Source organism: Phaenicophaeus curvirostris, chromosome 4 (genome assembly GCF_032191515.1).
Source record: "Phaenicophaeus curvirostris isolate KB17595 chromosome 4, BPBGC_Pcur_1.0, whole genome shotgun sequence".
Lineage (NCBI taxonomy): Eukaryota > Metazoa > Chordata > Aves > Cuculiformes > Cuculidae > Phaenicophaeus > Phaenicophaeus curvirostris.
Window position 1 is genome coordinate 28751544 of NC_091395.1, and position 20119 is coordinate 28771662.

General features: G+C 38.5%; 1 protein-coding gene across 7 annotated transcripts in view; it reads right to left on the bottom strand.

The window, feature by feature from the left end:
* The window catches only part of GRID2 (glutamate ionotropic receptor delta type subunit 2), a 726503-nt gene that overhangs the window by 112561 nt on the left and 593823 nt on the right, over positions 1-20119 (bottom strand). For all 7 annotated transcript variants that reach the window (XR_011337353.1, XR_011337352.1, XR_011337351.1 and 4 more), the window contains exon 11: positions 16215-16527. Coding sequence is in view for 2 of the 7 variants with exons in the window: in XM_069855621.1 (XP_069711722.1) it covers positions 16215-16527 (313 nt within the window). In the remaining 5 variants the exon portion in view is untranslated. The remainder of the gene's footprint in view (positions 1-16214; positions 16528-20119) is intronic.

Sequence of the window (20119 nt, forward strand, 5' to 3'; positions counted from 1 at the left end):
TCCTAAAGAGAGGGGCACTGCATCTAGGTACTATCTAATTGTCAAGATTTTCACACGTATTAGTTTTCTAAAAATAAATGTGAAGTAAATAACAAACAAAAAACATTTTAAAAGAGATACACAAAACATTAAAATACATTGCAATATTTAGAAAAGCTAATAATTTTTTCTACTTACCATAAAAATAATTTTTTTGAGCCATTGCAAATCCATGGAAATGTTGGTATTAATTAATCTTAAAATGTGAAAAATTAGGTAAATTTTTGATGTCTGTCTTCCTAGGATACAATTCATAGCAGAGACTTTTTCATACACTTAGTCCAACAGCATTACAGGTGTTCTGAGTTTATAGATGGCCTATTCTTTTTGTTGAACACAAGTCCTTTACATGTCAAACACTATGCTTAAGGGACAAACCAAACATATGCTTCTTTGTCTATACTGAAAATCTCTTCCTGGCATAACTATTGTATCACCTTCACCTAATGTATCACTACAATTAAATTTTCTTTAGCTCCTAATAAAACTGTCAAAGCCCTGCTTCCTGTTGTTCAGAACTGTGACTCACCTTTGTGTACACTTGTTCCCCATGTCATTTTTTCCTGATGTTTGTAGCTCCTAACTCTTTGGTGTGATCAGTGTTCCTTATTTTTTTTTTTCTTTTCTATCTGCTCTATATGTGCATTCAAAATGCTTCAGCTTGAAAAGTACATCATTCACATTCAATTCCCCTCTTATATCTCATGTTTTCGCTTATGCATTGCAGATATGCACCAAAGAAGCCGAACATTCTCTACTTCAGTGCAGTTTGGTGGTCTACAGCAGGCATTGACTCTCATCTCATTTTGTGCTCTAGCACAAATCCACAGTCCCGAAAGAAATCAAGATCAATTCTTTCCAAGTTTTCAAAGCCTCTGAAATACATAAGGGCATTTTGACACAGTGACACTCTTCTTTTCCTTTTGCCTACCTTGTCCATTTATCTTTTAGTACTTCATGGTGTCACATATTCCTACTAGATTTCAGTAACAGCATGAAGACTGAGTCTATATTGTCAAGTGAGCAATTCCAACTGGTTTTGATTGTTACTCAGATTTCTGGCACTGGTATATAGGCAATTCAAGAATGTGTTTGTTTTGTCATTTGGTGCCCTCATTTATTTTTCTGTTTTTCCTCTTAATGTCTTACTTCTGAACTAAACAATCACTTATTCTCTCCCATTTATTGTTGTTAGTGTAATGATCTCCCGACTAACCTCATTACTCTTGCTCCCTGGAAGATTGTTCCCTTTCAGCTGGGTGGGAAACACTGCCCTCATTGCCCTCCCAGAAGGGAAGTAATGATCCATGAAAGAAATTTCTCCTCATTTATTTCTCCCTTTTATGTGGCAGGGAGAATATCTGACATGATCTTCCTTCTCCTTCAGGCTTATTTCAAATCACTTCTAGTCATCTGTAAAGTAGTTCAAGAAACTGAATCTCCTATATGCTTATAGATCCTTGCCAACAACTCCAGAAGCCAGCTAACCTGAGGGTATATGCAAAATCTTAAGCAGGTAGAAGTAGGCTTCCTCCAATCTCCTACCAAGAAGGCCACATATGAGCCAGCGCTGATCTGAAAGAGAGGTTACCATGCTACCTTGTCACTCTGGGATACTACTGGCCTGTAATCACCTCCTGCTATATTTCATATCTTGCAAGCTCCCTCTGGAAAGCCTCCATTTGCTACTGCTGTGCATCTGTTTGGATGTGCCTTTGGCCTTTGATTTACATACTAAGGCTTGGCGCTCAGCTCTCTTTCCTTATTAATAGGAAGACATTACCCATGCTGAGATTTCAAATTGTGTGGCTAATCAAAGACGAATGGCACTGCAACTAAGCCCTCATCAAGTTGCAGCCCAGTGTACCCATCTCATAAATCTGGTCAGAGGGTCCTGACACATAACCTGATGGACAAATAGAAATATGCAAAAGATGGCCCAAACTCACAAACTATTTTTCTTGAAACACAGGATCCTCAGTCATGTTCTTCAAAATCATCCTCTCTGAAGCCAGAAAGTGCTCTAGCACTAAGGAAGGGACTAGTGCTACCTAGTGCAAAACACCTCAAGCCTGCTACAGTGTTGGCTCACTACTGGGTTAGCAGTCTACAGAGTGTTTGTAAGGTTGAGTCTCTGCTACTTCTGTTGTCGAATTATTTTGCTATCAGTCTTCAAATCCCAATCCTGCCCAGCTTGCTGCTTCTACTGCAATGGCTTCATTATAGTGACAGAGGGCTAATCATCCGGTCACCAGACTCCCTTGTATAATTCTGCCAAGATACAGCAGGAACTGTCATAGACATCCTTGATTAAAATTTTGTTTGAAAATTAATCTATCTGCAAAAGTCTGTCAGGCATAGCTATTCACTGCATGCTTCCAATCACCTGTTTATGCATAGCTCCATTTTTCTCTCTATAGCTAATTTATACACAACAGTAGTTAGATGCATTATAAAGCTGAAAAAAAATTTGTGACAATAGCACTACTAAGGGCTAATCAAGGAGGGCAGCCAGATACAACACTCCTTTAGGTAAATGGAAGTTATACCTATAAAGGTCAGCTTTAACTCCCTTAATCCTCAAGTACAGAATACAGGTTTTCTGTAATGTTCACCATTTTCACGTTAAGAACAAATGGGTCAAAGTCTCTCTTAAATCACTCCTAAGCTGTGACTAGATCATGCAGGATTCAGCCTCAGAATAAACTAGATAGAACTGCACTGTGTTTGCTACTACTTATTAAAGCTGCTGCTTTTTTTATGGCTGTAAAACCATTTCAAAACCCAAACCCCTATTCATCCTAAACATAATGATCAAGTTTGCAGAGAAGAGAGCAGAGAATGAAAACAGAAAAATTTTTTCATGGGAGAAGCAAAAGCCAGTCAAACCCAAAATCTAATGGACTTCATTTAAGACTATATGAAACAGAAATTCAAGCCACCGATTAAGAATAAAAACAGTTCAATGATGAACGTTTTTACTTACTTTTTCTACTCAGGATTTTTTAGTTCAAACCCAAATATTCAAATATACTGAAAGTATAAAAAAGGGTCTAATAACTGCATTCCAGAAAAAAGGAAATGAACAAGATAATGGAAAGTCTAACCTCTTTTCAGCTGAGCTGAGATTCCAATTTTCTGCATCACTAGCAATGATAATGTTACACAAACAGTGTTCAATCATTAAATTAATTTCCATTAAATCAATGTCCTTAAAGACCAAACAGTCCTTCAATAATTACCTGATTAAAATGATGTTAGCATAATAAATTAGTTAAAGTATATTTATAACTCCCTTCCCAACAAGAAATCGTTTCTTCCCACCCACCTTGCTGAAATGGTGACAACGAGGCAAAAGTTGGGAAGGAAAGCACGTCATATCACCATGTAGCAAATGGCTGTAGTCTAGCTTCTTCTGGTATTGGTAATAATTCAAGAACATACACTAATCAGTTCTGCATTTCTATTACGTAGTATTTACAGTACGAATCTTCAAGAGCGGTAGAAATTAATTCCTGGCATTTGAGCCCAGACCCACAAAATAAATTACTTCTTTCAGATATTAACAACTTTGCAGTGGTCAAATTCCATCTTTCTGTGGAATTAGCAAAATATGATTTTTTTCAAAATCAAAGTGCATCATAGACAAAAGAAAATCTTGCAATTAATAGTGTGCAGTAATTTACTGCCAATACATTGTTGTGACTTGCACAACATAATTACAGAGATGAAGGATGGATAGACGTGACAGTGCTTCTAAAAGTTCTGGAAAACGTATCATGAAAGTGTATTTAGTTTTTCTCTTCTGCCACCATTACAAAAGAAAAGTAATGACTGCAATTCAAGTTTGAAAATGGAGGTGTCTGCTTGTATTTGTTGAAGTTACTGGGAGCTTTTAGATGAAGTGTCACTAGACTTACACTACACATGTCCAGATGCTGAAGTATCACGTAAGTCTTGATATTTGAAAGAAAACCTTCCAATAGCTATAACTATGATCAGATTGGAACTGTGAGGTTTGCTGCCCACCTCTAATGAATAAGTTGGCCAAAATCTCTTGTATTAATGCCGCTTAACTGCATTGTTTTATCAGAAGACTTAGCAGAATTTAAAATTTAATTTTGGGGTTGCCCAATATCGTACCATTCAATTACATAATCATAATTAATTGTGCAATAAGCCTAGCAATTCTACCAGCAGTTGTCTTCTCAAGAGAAGCTCTGACCAGATAATCTTTAGTTGCCACTTTTATAACATAAGACAATAATTTTATGTGATATAATTATAAATGTACACACATGCAGAGGTAAACACAAACTAGAGCCAATATGCGTGAGTAACAAACACAAGAAGCTTTTGGGAATCCCCTTCCATAGCACTATAATGTATGATTTTAAGATTGTGCCTTACTGCATGCTCATGCAAAGGCACTATTTGCAGCCACTGTGAATGCATCAAAATTATCATAGAATCATAGAATAACCAGGTTGGAAGAGACCCATCGGATCATCAAGTCCAACCATTCCTGTCAAACACTAAACCATGCCCCTCAGCACCTCGTCCACCCGTCCCTTAAACACCTCCAGGGAAGGTGACTCAACCACCTCCCTGGGCAGCCTGTCCCAGTGCCCAATGACCCCTTCTGTGAAAAATTATTTCCTAATGTCCAGCCTAAACCTCCCCTGGAGGAGCTTGAGGCCATTCCCTCTTGTCCTGTCCCCTGTCACTTGGGAGAAGAGGCCAGCACCCTCCTCTCTACAACCTCCTTTCAGGTAGTTATAGAGAGCCATGAGGTCTCCTCTCAGCCTCCTCTTCTCCAGGCTAAACAACCCCAGCCGTTCCTCATAAGGCCTGTTCTCCAGCCCCTTCACCAGCTTCGTTGCTCTTCTCTGGACTCGTTCCAGAGCCTCAACATCCTTCTTGTGGTGAGGGGCCCAGAACTGAACACAGGATTCAAGGAGCGGTCTCACCAGCACCGAGTACAGAGGGCGAATAACCTCCCTGGACCTGCTGGTCACACCGTTTCTGATACAAGCCAAGATGCCATTGGCCTTCTTGGCCACCTGGGCACACTGCTGGCTCATATTCAGTCAGTTGTCAACCAACACCTCCAGGTCCCTCTCTTCCAGGCAGCTTTCTAGACAGACTTCTCCTAGTCTGTAGCACTGCATAGGGTTGTTGTGCCCCAAGTGCAGGACCCGGCATTTGGCCTTGTTAAACCTCATGCCATTAGACTCAGCCCAGCGGTCCAGCCTGTTCAGATCCCTTTGCAGAGCCTCCCTACCCTCCAGCAGATCAACACTTCCACCCAGCTTAGTGTCGTCTGCAAACTTGCTAAGGGTGCACTCAATGCCTTCATCCAGGTCATTGATAAAGACATTGAACAGGGCTGGACCCAGCACTGAGCCTTGGGAAACCCCACTTGTCACTGGCCTCCAGCTGGATTTCACACCATTTCCCACCACTCTCTGGGCCCGGCCATCCAACCAGTTTTCCACCCAGGAGAGTGTGCGCCTGTCCAGGCCAGAGGCTGACAGTTTCCGAAGCAGAAAAATTATATATGCTTCCCATTATTTTAGAGAATATTGGTACCTGATCTTAACAAATAACCTTGCACAATGGTTAACCTTCTGATGAGAATTCAAGAGATGACGAGACCCAATCTCCCTGTTACTAATAGCCATATATAAATGCTCTGAAGCCCCAAACAACCAAACACAATTATCATCCAATGTGCATATTCATAAGTGGCTAAGAAGCTGTCACATACGGTTTGCATAGTGGTGGTCTTGCCATTGACTACTGACAATATTATATGTGGTATATTCCAGGGTAGCAAAAAAGAACTGTGCACAATGGACTGAAAACAGGCCATCTGTACACACTATTAACATTAAACTGAACAATGTCATTCATGAGGTATTAAAGTGCTGCTTTAGCTAAGAGACTGTCAGGGAGGGCATTATGAACATGAAGGAGAAAAGAGTTCCCTTTGGCTGAAACTGAGCAACTATGAATCAAGCAAAACAAAAGACAGTCAGCGAGAACATAAGAAGAGACAATAATTCCAGTAAAGCCTCCACGTCCTTTGACAGGTACTTTTCACCATTACCTTTTTTTTTTTTTTTACCTTCACACAGCTTTGTGACTCCAGATTTTGAGGGTGAAGGGAATTTTAAATACGGTCATATAAGGAAAGGTAGTTGTCATCTCCAACTTTCAAAGTATTATGAAATGCTTTATAAATCTTTTCTTGCAAGATTTCCAAGTATCCATCACCACAGAGTGGCATCTGACTACTTTAGAGGCAAATGAATCACAGACATCCCGGATACATTAGTTCAGTTTTTCATGCCACTAATTCTAGTTATCCTTCAATTTTCAGAGTGCTTTTCTGCAATGAACTCCTAACCTTACAGAATTCAATCATCACCAGTGCAAGAGCTCTGATTATGTTCCTAAATAACACATTCTAAAATTTAGACTAAAATTCAACTTCAGGTGCATCCTCTAATGTTGTTATCAAAGGGATCTCTAAAACTCAGTTGACCAAAAGTGGAACTTTGAGAGTTCATAGTGATCAGAAGAAAGAAGAAAACCCTCATCCTTTTCAGTTTCACTGAGCATAATGCTGTAATATCACTTATTGATGAAAATCAACAATACAGATGCTTATCTTTGAAAGCTGAATAACCTGGTTTTTTACTGCAAATAAGCTATCACCCTGCTTAAGATCACTACTCAGATTTGTTAGATGTGAAAAGTGACTTCAAAGATGACTGTACTGGATAGTGAGGATTTTCTTCTTTGAGGATAGATACAGAAATAAAAGAAGCTATTGTAAGAATGGAATACATGCTTATACCTAAAAATGCTGTATCAGTGACTATATCCCTGCATGAAGAATGAACACTCCCACTCAACAGATTTATTATCAGCATTCCTTAACAGACCGTTAGCAGAAGATTTTCTATCTTTCCCCTTCATTGTGATCTTTACACTCTCCAAGTATGGCGGAAGCAGACTCTTCAGTCAAAACCTTGTGTTCCTTCATCTCAGTTTTTGTCTGGTAGATGAGGTATTAGGCATTTTAAACTCAACATCATCCCACTAACTTCAAAAGCACTGAAAAGGTAAAGTCCTACTTTATGATCTCTCCCTCCCCCGTTGACAGTGGAAGAATAAAAATAAAGCAGCAGGAGGTTCCTACACCAGGATGCTGCTGTAATAAAGGCGATCCCTTTAATTTGCATGCTGGGAAGCTGACTAAATGAAAAATAAAATAAAATAAAAAAATAAAAAACCCCAACAGCTTTCCTTCTCCCATATTTGCTGAGAGTGGACCTTGACCTCAGCAATCAGGAAAAGCAGTATGTTGGTTAACTTAATCAGAAGATTAATTTTGTATCATTATTTACTTCCTTTCAATATTAATTTTGGCCTATTCCTTTTATGCGCCCTTTAATATTACAAGACATTTGTGGAAAAAAAAACCTCAACAGCTTAAGAAGTGGGATTTTTCTTCCAGCAGCTTCAAAAACTCTTTGCTACTCCTGCCTTTACAGTTTGTAATCTTCCTGGCACCTACCCACTAGTTGGGGTTATGAAGAACTGCATGGGTGCATACAGCAATGGTACAGCTGTTAGAGAGGAGGGACTCCCTGTAGACCAGAAAAGCAATGGAAAACTACCATGGGTTCCCCTCTAAATCCATGTTCATCTGGTGCCTTGGATATGCTCTGCTGAAAAAGGCTGATCAGTTTGTATAACAGATGAAATTGCTGTCATTCAAGCAGAGGGCGTGTATTATTAATAAACCAAAACCACATTTCTCACTTCCTCCCTACCTCAACAGCCAGCCAGAACTGCCAACTTAAGTGCGAGCTTCTGTGCAGGAAAATCAAATAGGAGGACAAGTAAGGCTTGCCTCTTCTGCTTTCAAATATGTTTGGAGATAGACATGTGGGTTACAGTCCTCAACCATCCAAGAAACAACCAATTCCTGGCTAAATTGTTCTTCCTCGTTTCCTCATTTAAATATATATTATACACAGGTGAAGTCGGAAAAGTCAGGACTGATTACTTAATCTGAACCTAACTTATCCACTCTTTACCCAGATATAGTATAAAGTCATATTAGAAATCGTAACAATTAAAAAAACTTTTCTGAGTAAATATTCACCTTAGGATGCCTTTGAAATAACACAGGAAGATGGATAGATGCCACAAACATCCAGTTCTACTTTCCCTTTTGCCTCATTTGGTCTTGATCCACATATGTACCATAGCCAGACAGACATAACCTTCTCACAGTCAATTAATCAGGCCTGGAGCTAGTCCTAGGGGAATGAAGGTGTTTTCTGGGCTTTCATACCACCATTCATTCTCCACCTCCTCACAGAAGGTGTGTCAGACATAACATCTCTAAATATACTGCCTCATGTACCCAGTGCTATTACTCAAGCAAGCAGGTGCAAAAAAGATAAGAAACCCATTATTTTAGATGCCTCTGAGAACTGCCTGAGTCTTAGCTTCAATTTAGGGGAAAATCCAAGCATATTCCCTGCTAGTTTAATGCTAGTGATATCACATTGCTGCAAACAAAAGCCCAAGCTACTGAACGTTTTCCTTGGAGCAATAATTCTCAGTATATGTTGTCAGTTTCAGTGATCACTTGTAATTACCAAACACATTTGAGACATAGGACACAATTGCCAAAATTTAGTTACTTTTTGATGCTGTCAAGAGGGCTGGCTGAACCATTGAGACATGTGGAAAAGGAGCACAGATACCACAGGGCTGCAGCATTGCTTTCAGAGAGATGACTTGATGAAGGTACATATATATACACTAATACAAAAGCCTAGTTTTAATGTAATAAAATAAGAATTTGGGGATTTCATGTTTAAAGGTGGAGCCATAATATCACAAATAAACCTTTTTGCTATCTGACTTGCATTTTCCCAGCTTACTGCTCTGCTTTCTAGGCTCAGCAAATCTGTTGCCCTTGTTAAAGGAATATTTCAAGACCTGGCATTAATCTGAAGAGCAACTAAAATTTTTAATAAATCAGACTGGCATTTAAGTTTTGCTTTCTATTTGAAGATATTTAACATGATTTCAGGAAAGAAGATAGGTAGTATTTCCATTTTACAACTGAGAACTGATATACAAGATGCAAAATGAAGTTTCTATGGTCAGCCAGCAGATCAGATGTGGAGTCCAAATTAGGAACTAGGTCTTAATCCTAAAGCCTTTATACTGCGTATTTCTTTATTTGCTAAATAAAAAAAATAATTAGGCTTCACCACTAAATATTGTATGTAAAGACATAATTGATTTCTAACACTTTTTTTTTTTCAAAATGCTTTTAGAGTTTTTCCCTGACTATTAAATAAATAGAGATTGGTGTACAGTTAATTAAGAGAAAATGCCAGTAAGAAAATACGCTGTTACAGCATAATGGTTTCCTGCTGATAGGGATATGCTGAGAGTGAGATAAGCAAGATGGAGTAATTTATTAAGCAACAGCACGCTCCAGGCACTGCATTTCAGGAGGATTATATCACGCTTTGGGTGGTAGTACAAGAAGCAAGACTGAGAAGTCTGAGAAGCTTTAACCATGCGAGAAGTATAATAATGACTTTGAAGTGCTGAGGTTTGGAGTCTATTTCATTGCTTCATGAAATGTAATTCAAACAATGCAAACAGTAAGATTTGATAATTTACTGGGCATTATGAACATAATTGGCCATTGCTGACACCACTGATGACCAATCAAAACCTCTAGTTGTGACTAGCATTTTAAACTAGCCAAAACATAAAGGGATGAATAAATGGCTCAGTAGTGATGCTTTCACATAATTCATTTTATAACTTTGCTGGGTTGAGCAGGAGTATTAAGATCTCTAAAGAAAGTACTTCTGCAGGTAACACTTCAAGCCACCATAATCCTACGGTCAAACCCTACTTATAAAACTATAATTACTGTTTGTTTTGTTGCGGTCACTGAGAAGTGATGAAATCTTGAACGATTCAATCATTTTAAAGATATTTCCTGTTATAGCAAAAAAAAAAAATACCAGCAAACCCACATCTGCCTGGTTCTCTTTTTTACAGACATTTCCAAGTGAATCAGTGCCTTCCAACTTTACCTGCATAACCTAAAATCCTGCCACCCCTACAGGCCTACCTGCTCTTACAGAAAAAGTGAAATGAACAGTGGGAAAGGAGAGAGAAATGCCTTTTATATTAAATACAAAAACATTGTAATTTTCTATATAACTTCATTATTTTGTCTCCATTCAGCTGAATTCTCTTAAACTAAGCTTTCCATTGTTTTCTGAAGCAAAATTTGAGAAGCTGCTCTCAAAACAAAATCCTCTAGAACATTCCTCTGCATATTCTCAGTAAAAATTATGCAGCACTTCACCTGTCTCAAAACCCCGATCTATTATACCAAAAGGGCTGGGAATAACTCTAAAACCTGAACTTCCGTTTCTTAAATCACAGGTTTTCTGCTGTAATGGTGAGAGCAGAGTGCTCTCTAGGGTATTTCATAACAAGAGCCCATAAAGTAGTAGGAAGCTAATAGAAAACCTTCAGAAGATTAAACCAGGTTCTCAGCAAGAATAAACAGACATTCTACCATTTATGTGGTTTTTTTTTCCAGTTAATCTCCATAAAGTTTTTAGCAAAGTTTTTAGTAAACCATAGTTCTTGTCTGAGACAGTTAGTTATTTGGTCCCTGTTCATATGGCAAGTTATTGGCATGTTCTAATGGGAGTAAAATTTGAGGGAACAGCACCAAAAACAGGGCTGAAGAGAAAGAAAAATGTAGTTGTTTAGAATAGCACAAAAGTTGAGTAAAGCTATATGAGAGAGCACTACAAGATTATCACTCAGGCTGGTTGAAGTAAGAAGGGACCTCTGAAGATTATCTTGTCCAAACATCCCCTGCCCAAGCAGGGCCATCTAGAGCCATTTGCCTAGGAAATGCATTTAGATGGCTTTTGAATATCTGCAATGATAGAGAATCCACAACCTCCCTGGTCAACTGATGCTAGTGCTTAGTCAGCTGGGTGGTCCCTAGCATGCGCTAGTGGACAAGGCTGTCCCTTCCCAGGCACAGCACTTTGTGCTTCCCTTCGTGGAGCTTTCTAGAATACATAGAAACAGAGGCCTGGGGAGCAGCAAAGTCAATGAGGAAGAGCAGGAGCAGCAGGACCATTGGGGTCACAAGTGCTAATCGAGAAGAAAGGTACAGCAATGGTGACCACCAGCTGTGTGAGTTAGGCAAAAGCAAAACCAGTGAGGAGTGGATTGATATGTCAAGGGGAAATATAGAGAGGGAGAGAGAGAGAGGAAAGCCACTGAAAAGGAAACCTTAACATTTTCTGTCCAACTGGCAAAAGCTAATTTTGAAAAGAAGCAAAATACAGAGCTTCTGCCACTAATTTTTGTAAGACGAGCAAGTGGAAAAGAACAAATTCAGCAGCTGTGACACTAAATTTCAACATAACTGTAATTCTCTGCAGTCTAAATCTACAAATTTGCTTAATCATAAATAAACAACTCAGAGATAACAGATGTGTTACAGAATCTCATGCCTGGATGAGTAGTTCAGAGTCAGAAGCATTTGTTTTTAATATAATCCACAGCACTACATGGTTAAGATCACTGAAAAGTCTCTTCCTTCTTGGTGGTCACAGTACACTGTAGATTCAGTGGATACAGTGGGTAGTAAGACAAAGCATTTCAGTGTACTGGCCACAATTTTTTGTTTAAATGAAGGGCTCAAGTACAGAATAAATAAAAACACTGCACAGTTTATACATGTCTATACTAACTGAGCAATCATAGTTGCATTGCAGTTCTAGCCTCAAAAATGTCTCTTCTAACAAAAGAATCACGTAACTTAAAATTACAAAAATAACATATATACATAAATACACACTTATCTCTATATTGAATGAAATTAAAGCTAAAGGAGCAAGTCAGAGAAAATATATTTCTTTATTATTAGAGTCTCAAAATGGTACCTAGAGTGGTCACTCCAACATGGAAAAAACCAGCAACTGAAAGTCAAGTTAGAGACCTAAGTTTAAACAATATGAGAAGCAGTGGCACTAAGTTTCAGTCTAATTTTAAGGAAAAAATTAAAAATACTTAAATTTTGCTACCTGAGTATGACAATAATTATAGACATGCCTCAAAAACTATCAGACAGTCTGTGCTGACTCTACTCTACAGACAATGACAAAGTATTTTTCTCTCATGTTTCAAGAACTGCAAAAGGCTAGAACTTATTAATAGAATTTGAACAGAACATCAGAGTCAAGGCTGAAAGAAAATACAAAGTAACCCAGCAGATTAAAGCTACCTACTAAAATTCGCAGAGTTTTTAACTATTTCAGAAGAAATAAGAAAAATAAGTACTTTCTGTTTCAATCAAAACAGGTTATAAGTTTCCTTAAAGAATGGCATGTATTTTTGCACCAAAGCCCTCTCTTGTCTTCAGAGCCATGTTAGTACTGGAGCCAGCCTGTGTGCTTGCAAATCTTTCCTCTAGCTAGAGAAAAGAAAGAGAAGATGACAGCAGAATGTGCTTGCTAGCCCCAAAGAACCTAGCACTATCAAAGCACTAGCAATTCTTGGTTCATGCTGCTTTGTTTCTCTCAGTGCAGGATATAAAAGCATCTTTGGTTGTATGTTCTTATAACAGAAATTAGTACCTTGTCATGTTTTAAATCAGCAGCTGAAAGACTTCTTAAGTGAATGTGACAGTATTTGAAATGTCTCATGCTACCACACTTAAGATACGCCAATCACAATTAATAGCAACAGATTTGCTATTCCAAAGCAAATAAAACCTGCAGAGCTTTTCTTCTGAATGAAGAGCTGATGAGTGAAAACAGGAGCAAAATTGTCACAATGGCCAGTTAGCCTGTCAATGGAAATTACTTTAATTTGCCTGTATTCACAAGGGTTAGTAAACAATAATGCTTCAGCTAACATATTTTTTGTCATATTCAAATTGAATATAACAAGGCTGACACTATAAATGGATCTCTTTTGCACTGGATTTCTGAGGTTTTCTGAGTCTTTATGTTTAAATTGATCTGTAAGTTTCATATATTTTGGTATCAAACGTACTAAATATGTGTCATTTTTCCTCCTAGCAAAGTAAGGACTGTCCTCTTGTTGTCTGAAGGAGAGATGTGTCTACAGTTTCTCTCACAGAGTAGGTATCAAGTGAACATTTTATATTATTCTAGTGGATTCTAAAGAGTTGTGCTGAGAATCCACCTGTTAGGGTGGTAGGATCTCTGCCTTTGTAAATAAATGCCTTTCACCTTCCGAGTTCTGTGATTTTTTTTTTTTTCTTAAGTCTCACAACAGTTTTGGTGCTCCCAGATGCCACGCCCCACCAGCAGATTTTACTAATTCTGAGTTACACTTCATGATCCTCCTACTGTGGGGAGTGGATGCAGATTTCTCCAAGCACATTACTTTTCTTTGTTTAGTCTGCTTTTTTCTGTCATCTGGTCCCACTTCTTCTAATCTAATTTTTTGTTGCTTAATTCAAGGCTTCCCCTTAAGCCTTCCTGAAGTGGTCATTTTTACTGACTGGTCAGTAAAACCTTTTCTCTGTGAGCTAACTGAGCATCCATTGAAGGGCTCCCTTGCAGGCTAGTACTCCGGATCTATGACTCTGGAAACATTGGAACACCAGGCAACAGGCTTATTCGGACAGACATAAGGCAAACAATTCAGATAATAATCCATGAGACCGAAGTATGTGATTAAACTAGTTTTTCCTCCTTTAAGCCTTTGCTGGGCAGATTCCTATTAAGTTTTTGGGGACTAATGATGTTGGGAACACAGCAGGGATACTAAGGCTAGTACCAAGCAATAAACCTATGTAAAATTACTCACATTCATGCAGTAAAGAAACTAATGCACAAGCTTTAACCTAACAGGCAGACAGATGTAATGAGTCTAGTTCTATAACGGACCAACTGCTCTCTTACAGTTGGATTCCCTAAACAGTTACACTGGGAATATTGTGGACAGAACAAAATCAACTTTATCAACTCACCCACATACACTCAAAAAACTTTTATAGCTCTCAGCTGGCTCTGAAGCCTTTGATTTTCTTTAAAAAAAATCCACAACAAACATGAAACAATCTCTTCAGCTTTCCCCAGCCAGCCATCACTCCTCAATGGAAATGTTAATTTTAAAAGTAATCATAGAATAGTTTGTGTTGGAAGGGACCTTAAAGATCACCTAGTTCCAAGTGCCCTGCCATGGGAAGAGACGTCTTCCCCTAGAGTAGTTTGCTCATAGCCTCATCCAACCTGCCCTTGAACACCTCCAGGGATTTTCCTCTCTGGGCAACCTGTTCAAGTGCCTCACCACCCACACAATAAGAAAATTTCTTCTTAGTATCTAATCTAAATCTACACTCTTTTAGCTTAAAACCATTACTCCTTGTCCTATCACTGCATCCCCTGATAAAGAGCTACTCCCCAGCTTTTCTGTAGCCCCCCCTTTAAGTACTGGAAGGCTGCTAGAAGGTCTCCCTGGAGCCTTCTCTTCTCTAGGTTAAACGACCTCAACTTTCAGCCTGTACTCACAGGGAAGGTACTCCAGCCCTCTGATAATCTTTGTGGCTCTCCTCTGGATTCACTGCAACAGACCCACGTCCTTCCTGTGCTGAGGACTCCAGAACTGAAGGCAGCGCTCCAGGTGAGGTCTCACAAGAGCAGAGTAGAGGGGCAGAATCTCCTCCCTGGACCTGCTTGTCACACTTCTTTTGATGTAACCCAGAATATGATTGGCTTTCTGGTCTGTAAGTGCACCCTGCCATCTTATGTTGAGCTTCTCATCCACCAGCATGCCCAAGCCCTCCTCTTCAGAGCTAATCTCAATACATTCTGCACCCAGTCTGTAATTGTGCTTGGATTGCCCCAACCCAGTTGTAGGACCTTGCACTTGGCCTTGTTGAACTTCATGAGGTTCATACAGGCCCACCTCTCAAGTCTGTCAAGCTGTTTAAAATCACGCCTCTTGTGGAAATTCTGTTTCAGCTTTTCTTCTTTTTAAAAGAAGCTTTTTCTCTTCTGGGAGTTTCAAACTTCATTTTAATGCATACTTGTAGCTGTTATAGATGTTAGCTGCTTGTTTCTAACATTACAATGTAATTTCTTAATTACATGTTGCTAGTGTTACATAAATATAATGCTTTTAGCTACAGTGTTCCATCCAAATTCATGTTAAAATCCCCAAAACTACCTGGGACCCTTAAGGCTGTAGTGGACATAGATGGCTCTTTGTAGAGGAGGTGCTCTGTATAATTACAAATAGGTGTATTTGCAGTGCTAGTAGCAACTGACAAACTATTACACCAATATGCCAGAAGTTATTTGCTCTGTTTTGTTGTCAAAATACTTATCTAACTCTTCTTTATTCTCATATGAAGCTGTGCTTTTTTATTCCACTTTGCATTACAATCCTAATTTGTAGACCAGTATTTTAAGCAGTGTATAGCATGCCAAGATTTGTAGTTTTTGATGTCTATAGGATGCATGGTTAAAGCTCTGCCAGGAATAGATTGTGAAGGACTTGGGAGTATAAACAGGACTGGGGAAAAACCTAGGTTACACCAGATGCTAGAGGAGATTGAGAAAGCATCCAGGAAAGTGTGAGAAGGTTGACTTTAAACATTATATTGGCAAATGGAGATAAATCAGAAGGATGAAAGAATATCTGATATAGTAAGACCATCTAACACTGGTGACAAATTGAAACTTCGTTCAAAAGCCATATCCCAGCACTTTCTATCTGATTGTGTAACAACATAACACTCATGTTAACTATGAATAATACTCCAGCAGATGATGAGAAATGCTTTTTGTTTCCCAGAAAAAAAATCACCTTTCTCTAATTGGACAAATATGAATCAAAACCAGCTAGCACATAGTGCTCCAAACGTCTCACCATTCCCACACTTGGCAGCCAAAAGTATTAGAAATCTTAGAGTACAAGGCTTTCCAGTGCTCCCAGTCCCTTGTGGGTTGTGGGAGGGAGGTAGGGAAGAGTAAGGTCTCTATAGCAACGTGGAGAATACATAGGTTCTATCAGAGGCAGAGTCTCCCTCTGTTTCTTACCTTGTTGTACAAAGGATCCATACACAAACCACATGGAGTTGTAGAGGGTTGTGGAGGTCATGGATCCCATCTGAAGGCGTGGGGGGTTGAGCCAGTTCAAGAGGTAGACCAGCAACCCTACTAACAGCACAGTGCCAGCTATGCACGCCCATAGAGAAAGGTCAAATGGTGCCAAGCAGGCAAACATGTCCACTGTCTTCTCTGCCTTTCGCAGGAGCACGCCCACTGAGTAGTCCATGTAACGCGTTGTGAAGTCCACCACATTTTCCCTCTCTGGAGTGATGGTTAGGGCAGAGATCCCTATATCAGCTCTCTGAGAAAAGAGGGAGAGAGAACAACATGCATAAGTAGGAGCTACAGAAAAGATCTTGGTTCCTCTGTGATTTACATCAGCTAAACTTACGGAGTAGTAGATGTAAAGGCCAATCTCTTAAGCATCCTATATGTGAAACCAGAAATATGACTAAGGCTTGAACAGAACAGCTGTACCACATCTTAGTTCATGTAAAGCAAACCTTACTTGGAGGACTATGGCACATTAGCTCTCCACGTCGTTATTTTCCAAGGAATCACAATAGCTTAAATACAGATAATAGCTGGAGGAAGTCTACTTCTGGTCCTTTTTCTCAGACTGGTTTACTGAAGTCATCATTGTCATTGTGGCAAAGGCAAACCTTGTATATAGCATTTCCAGTCAGAGGAAATTAGTTGCGTGATAGACCCACATGATATTAAACATTTTGATGACATCATGACCCTGACAAAGGACTACTGAATGATAAAGGACATCTCATATATCCTAGGATTTTAGGGGCACTTGAAATTTGGAAAAACACTAGTTTTGGCTACAGAGTCTATAGTGCAGAAGAGCAGATATTCCATGCAGTTCTTCTACATCCTCCTGCTAATCAGTTCCTCTCTATGCCAACCTGTCCTGCAGCTATCATAAACTTGCTTTGTGCCATGTGTATCTTCTACAATTTAAAGAACCCATTTCAGATGAGAAGAGGATGAATAATATTCCTTGATCTAATCACTGTATTTCACAGCATGTCTGCGCATTACATCTCCAGAGACACCTGGCACGACTACAGCAGGTGTTATTTTAATTTTCACACCTATAACTAAAACTGCAGTGAAAACAAGACAGGGTTTGTAAAGCAGACACATTAACACCATTTTAAAAAGTGGAAATACTGAGCAAAAAATCCTGTAAATTCAGATATTTTTATAAGAAAAAAGAGTACTTAAAATACTTTAAGCTGATACTAGTTTGATGTAATCCCTTTCTGCTCCACCTAAAGCAGTGTGTGGTCCTTTGGAAGGAGGTGAGGAGAGCACAAAGGCTTGAAAGTACTGCGTCAAATTTTATTAACTCTCTTGAATTCTTTCTTCTTGTCCAAAGAACACAGAAATTACTGTCTCCTTAGGAATGTGAAGTGAAATATGAAGTAGGAAAGCATGGCAGCTGAAACTGATTAAAATCAAATTTGCAAATCATCTGGGTTCTTTTAATACCATCTGCAAAACACTGTGCAGTCCATGATATAAACATACTTTTAGTCACAGTGCACTTAAGGTTTCAGTTTGAATGATGTAACTTTAACTTCATATTAATTGTTCACTGGCTTCAGAAAGTGGTGGAAGATAGCTGGAGGCTGATGATTTGGATGAAAAAGTGTTTGAAAATATTGATTTGCTTAAAAGCCACAAATTAGAGCTTCAGATTTAATTTGTGTGTTAGATTCTCTACTGTCTTAAGCTGTGTTTATGTGCACAGCTGAAAGTATGGCTTCATGAATTCACTTCATTTTCCTTCCCAACAACTTTTTTTGAGTGATGATTTAACTGCCCCTTGCCCACGGGAAGCAGCAAACTCTGTCAATAATGCAAGTAAAAATTTCATCAGGATTGCCCATGGAAACATTCAGATCATTTCAGTCTCTGTCCTCCGATTATAAAACTTCTGGTCCACAAAAGACTTGAGTGACTCTCAGTGTCCTAATGGTTTAGTCCCAGCTCCAGTGAGCAAGTTGCAAAGCAGCCATCATTTGAACTGTTTTCCATACAAATGTATTTAAAATAATTTACAAATGTAGAAGTCCAATGCCAGTATTAGTCAAACAGAAAAACATGGTTATATTTAATGAATAAAGGTTGTTTTGAGTTTTTTTCCTAAATATATATTGAAAAATGAAATAGGAACTCAGTGTTAAAGATGAACACACGGAAACAAAAAGTCCAGGACTTAGCCACTGCTGCTTAACTTTAGCTGTGTTATTAATCATCACCATGTTGCTGAAATACTTCCCTACCACACTACATTATTGTGAGGTGCTAATTCAAGTTGCATTTGTAAGATGTTTTATAGATTCTCCACTGAAAAGCAATATACGTAATTAAAGATATTTTTGCCAAATACTAGTTTACTATAGGAGTGAATAGTTAATAGAATTTTTGGGGGGCCTTTTCCCTTCTTTTTCGAAGAGAAACTTATTTCTCCATGAAAAACATTGAAGAGCATTGCGCTAAAAAGCACAGTATGTGCCATTTGTGGAAATATTGCTTATATTTTACTTTTCTGGGGAGCAATCTCTCAAAATTCCCCAGTATTATGATTCCACACCAGTTTTCAGCCACCTATGACAGAGGAAGAATGTTGTCCTAATGGAAATATTGCAGTTCCTTTGTCATGCTGCAGCAGCAATGTTGATATAATTGTCTTGCGATTAGAGAGTGGCAGTAAAGTAAAAAATAGAGAGAGATAAGTCCTGACCTCTCAGTATTCCTGTGTTTAGCTGCTTAAAAAAAAAAATCAAGGTTATACAGAAATAAGACAACTCCTATTCTTAACTTATTAAATTGAGTCATAAGCAACAATTTACCAGAAAATTATATGTTTTGCAGCAAGCCAAGCTTAGGCTGAGCTTAATAGTTGATCTACTGATGCTGTGCACTCTTAATTACATATAGATTCTGTCAACTTATATCAGAATTGGAAGATGAAAAAATTAAATGCCTGTCATTAACACGTCAAATTGAATCAGAGAAGACATCAGTTTGAAGAAGTCAGCATTCACTTAGTGCTTCTGAGACAGAAAGGCAAATGCATGCAATTATGTCAATATTTAGATGTAAAGCTGCCAATCTGAATTATAAACATGTAAAACTCTCAACTCAGTAAGTTTTCACAGTGCCAAAATCAACCAACTCTCAGCATCTAGATGTCTGTTTAAAACATTTCTGATGAGTGAAACTGGGACTCCTGAAACTGACTGACTGGAAAAAACAGCAGAGGGCATTATTTTTCTTTATGTGACCTGCTTAGGAATTTATATTCATTAACAGCAGTTCTCCTGAGGTCACTGTAGAGCAACATTACCAGAATCAGAAAATCCAAAATACATGACCAAATGGGGCTGATAACATTATTACTTGTGTCAGAGAAGTAGCTCATCAGCAAAGCCTAGAAATCCCCCAAGAGCCCCTATGCAATTTTTTAAGCAGGCATATCTTGTACACATAGCAATCTTAGGATGATTTCTGTGGTTCATGATCAAGAACAGGGAAAATAAATGAATCTACTTTAGGTTGTTCCCATGAGGCCTTCACTTTATCCATTTTCCATGTAAAATCAAGTTTCAACGAAAGCTGACAGCAATAAAATGCAGTCCCACATATTACACAGTTACTAATACGGACACACAAAAATTAATCATAGAGAGATTTTTGCTCAAGTTAAAACACATACATCCAAATAATCCTCCTTTTACTCAGCTATTATTTTGTCTACTCACTTTGTCCTCCCTGTTTGCTTTCTTCTTTCCTATGCTTCCACTTAGGAAGATGCATTATTAAAAAAGAGGCTTCTACTTGGCTTGTAATTTTTCTTAGAAATATTTAGG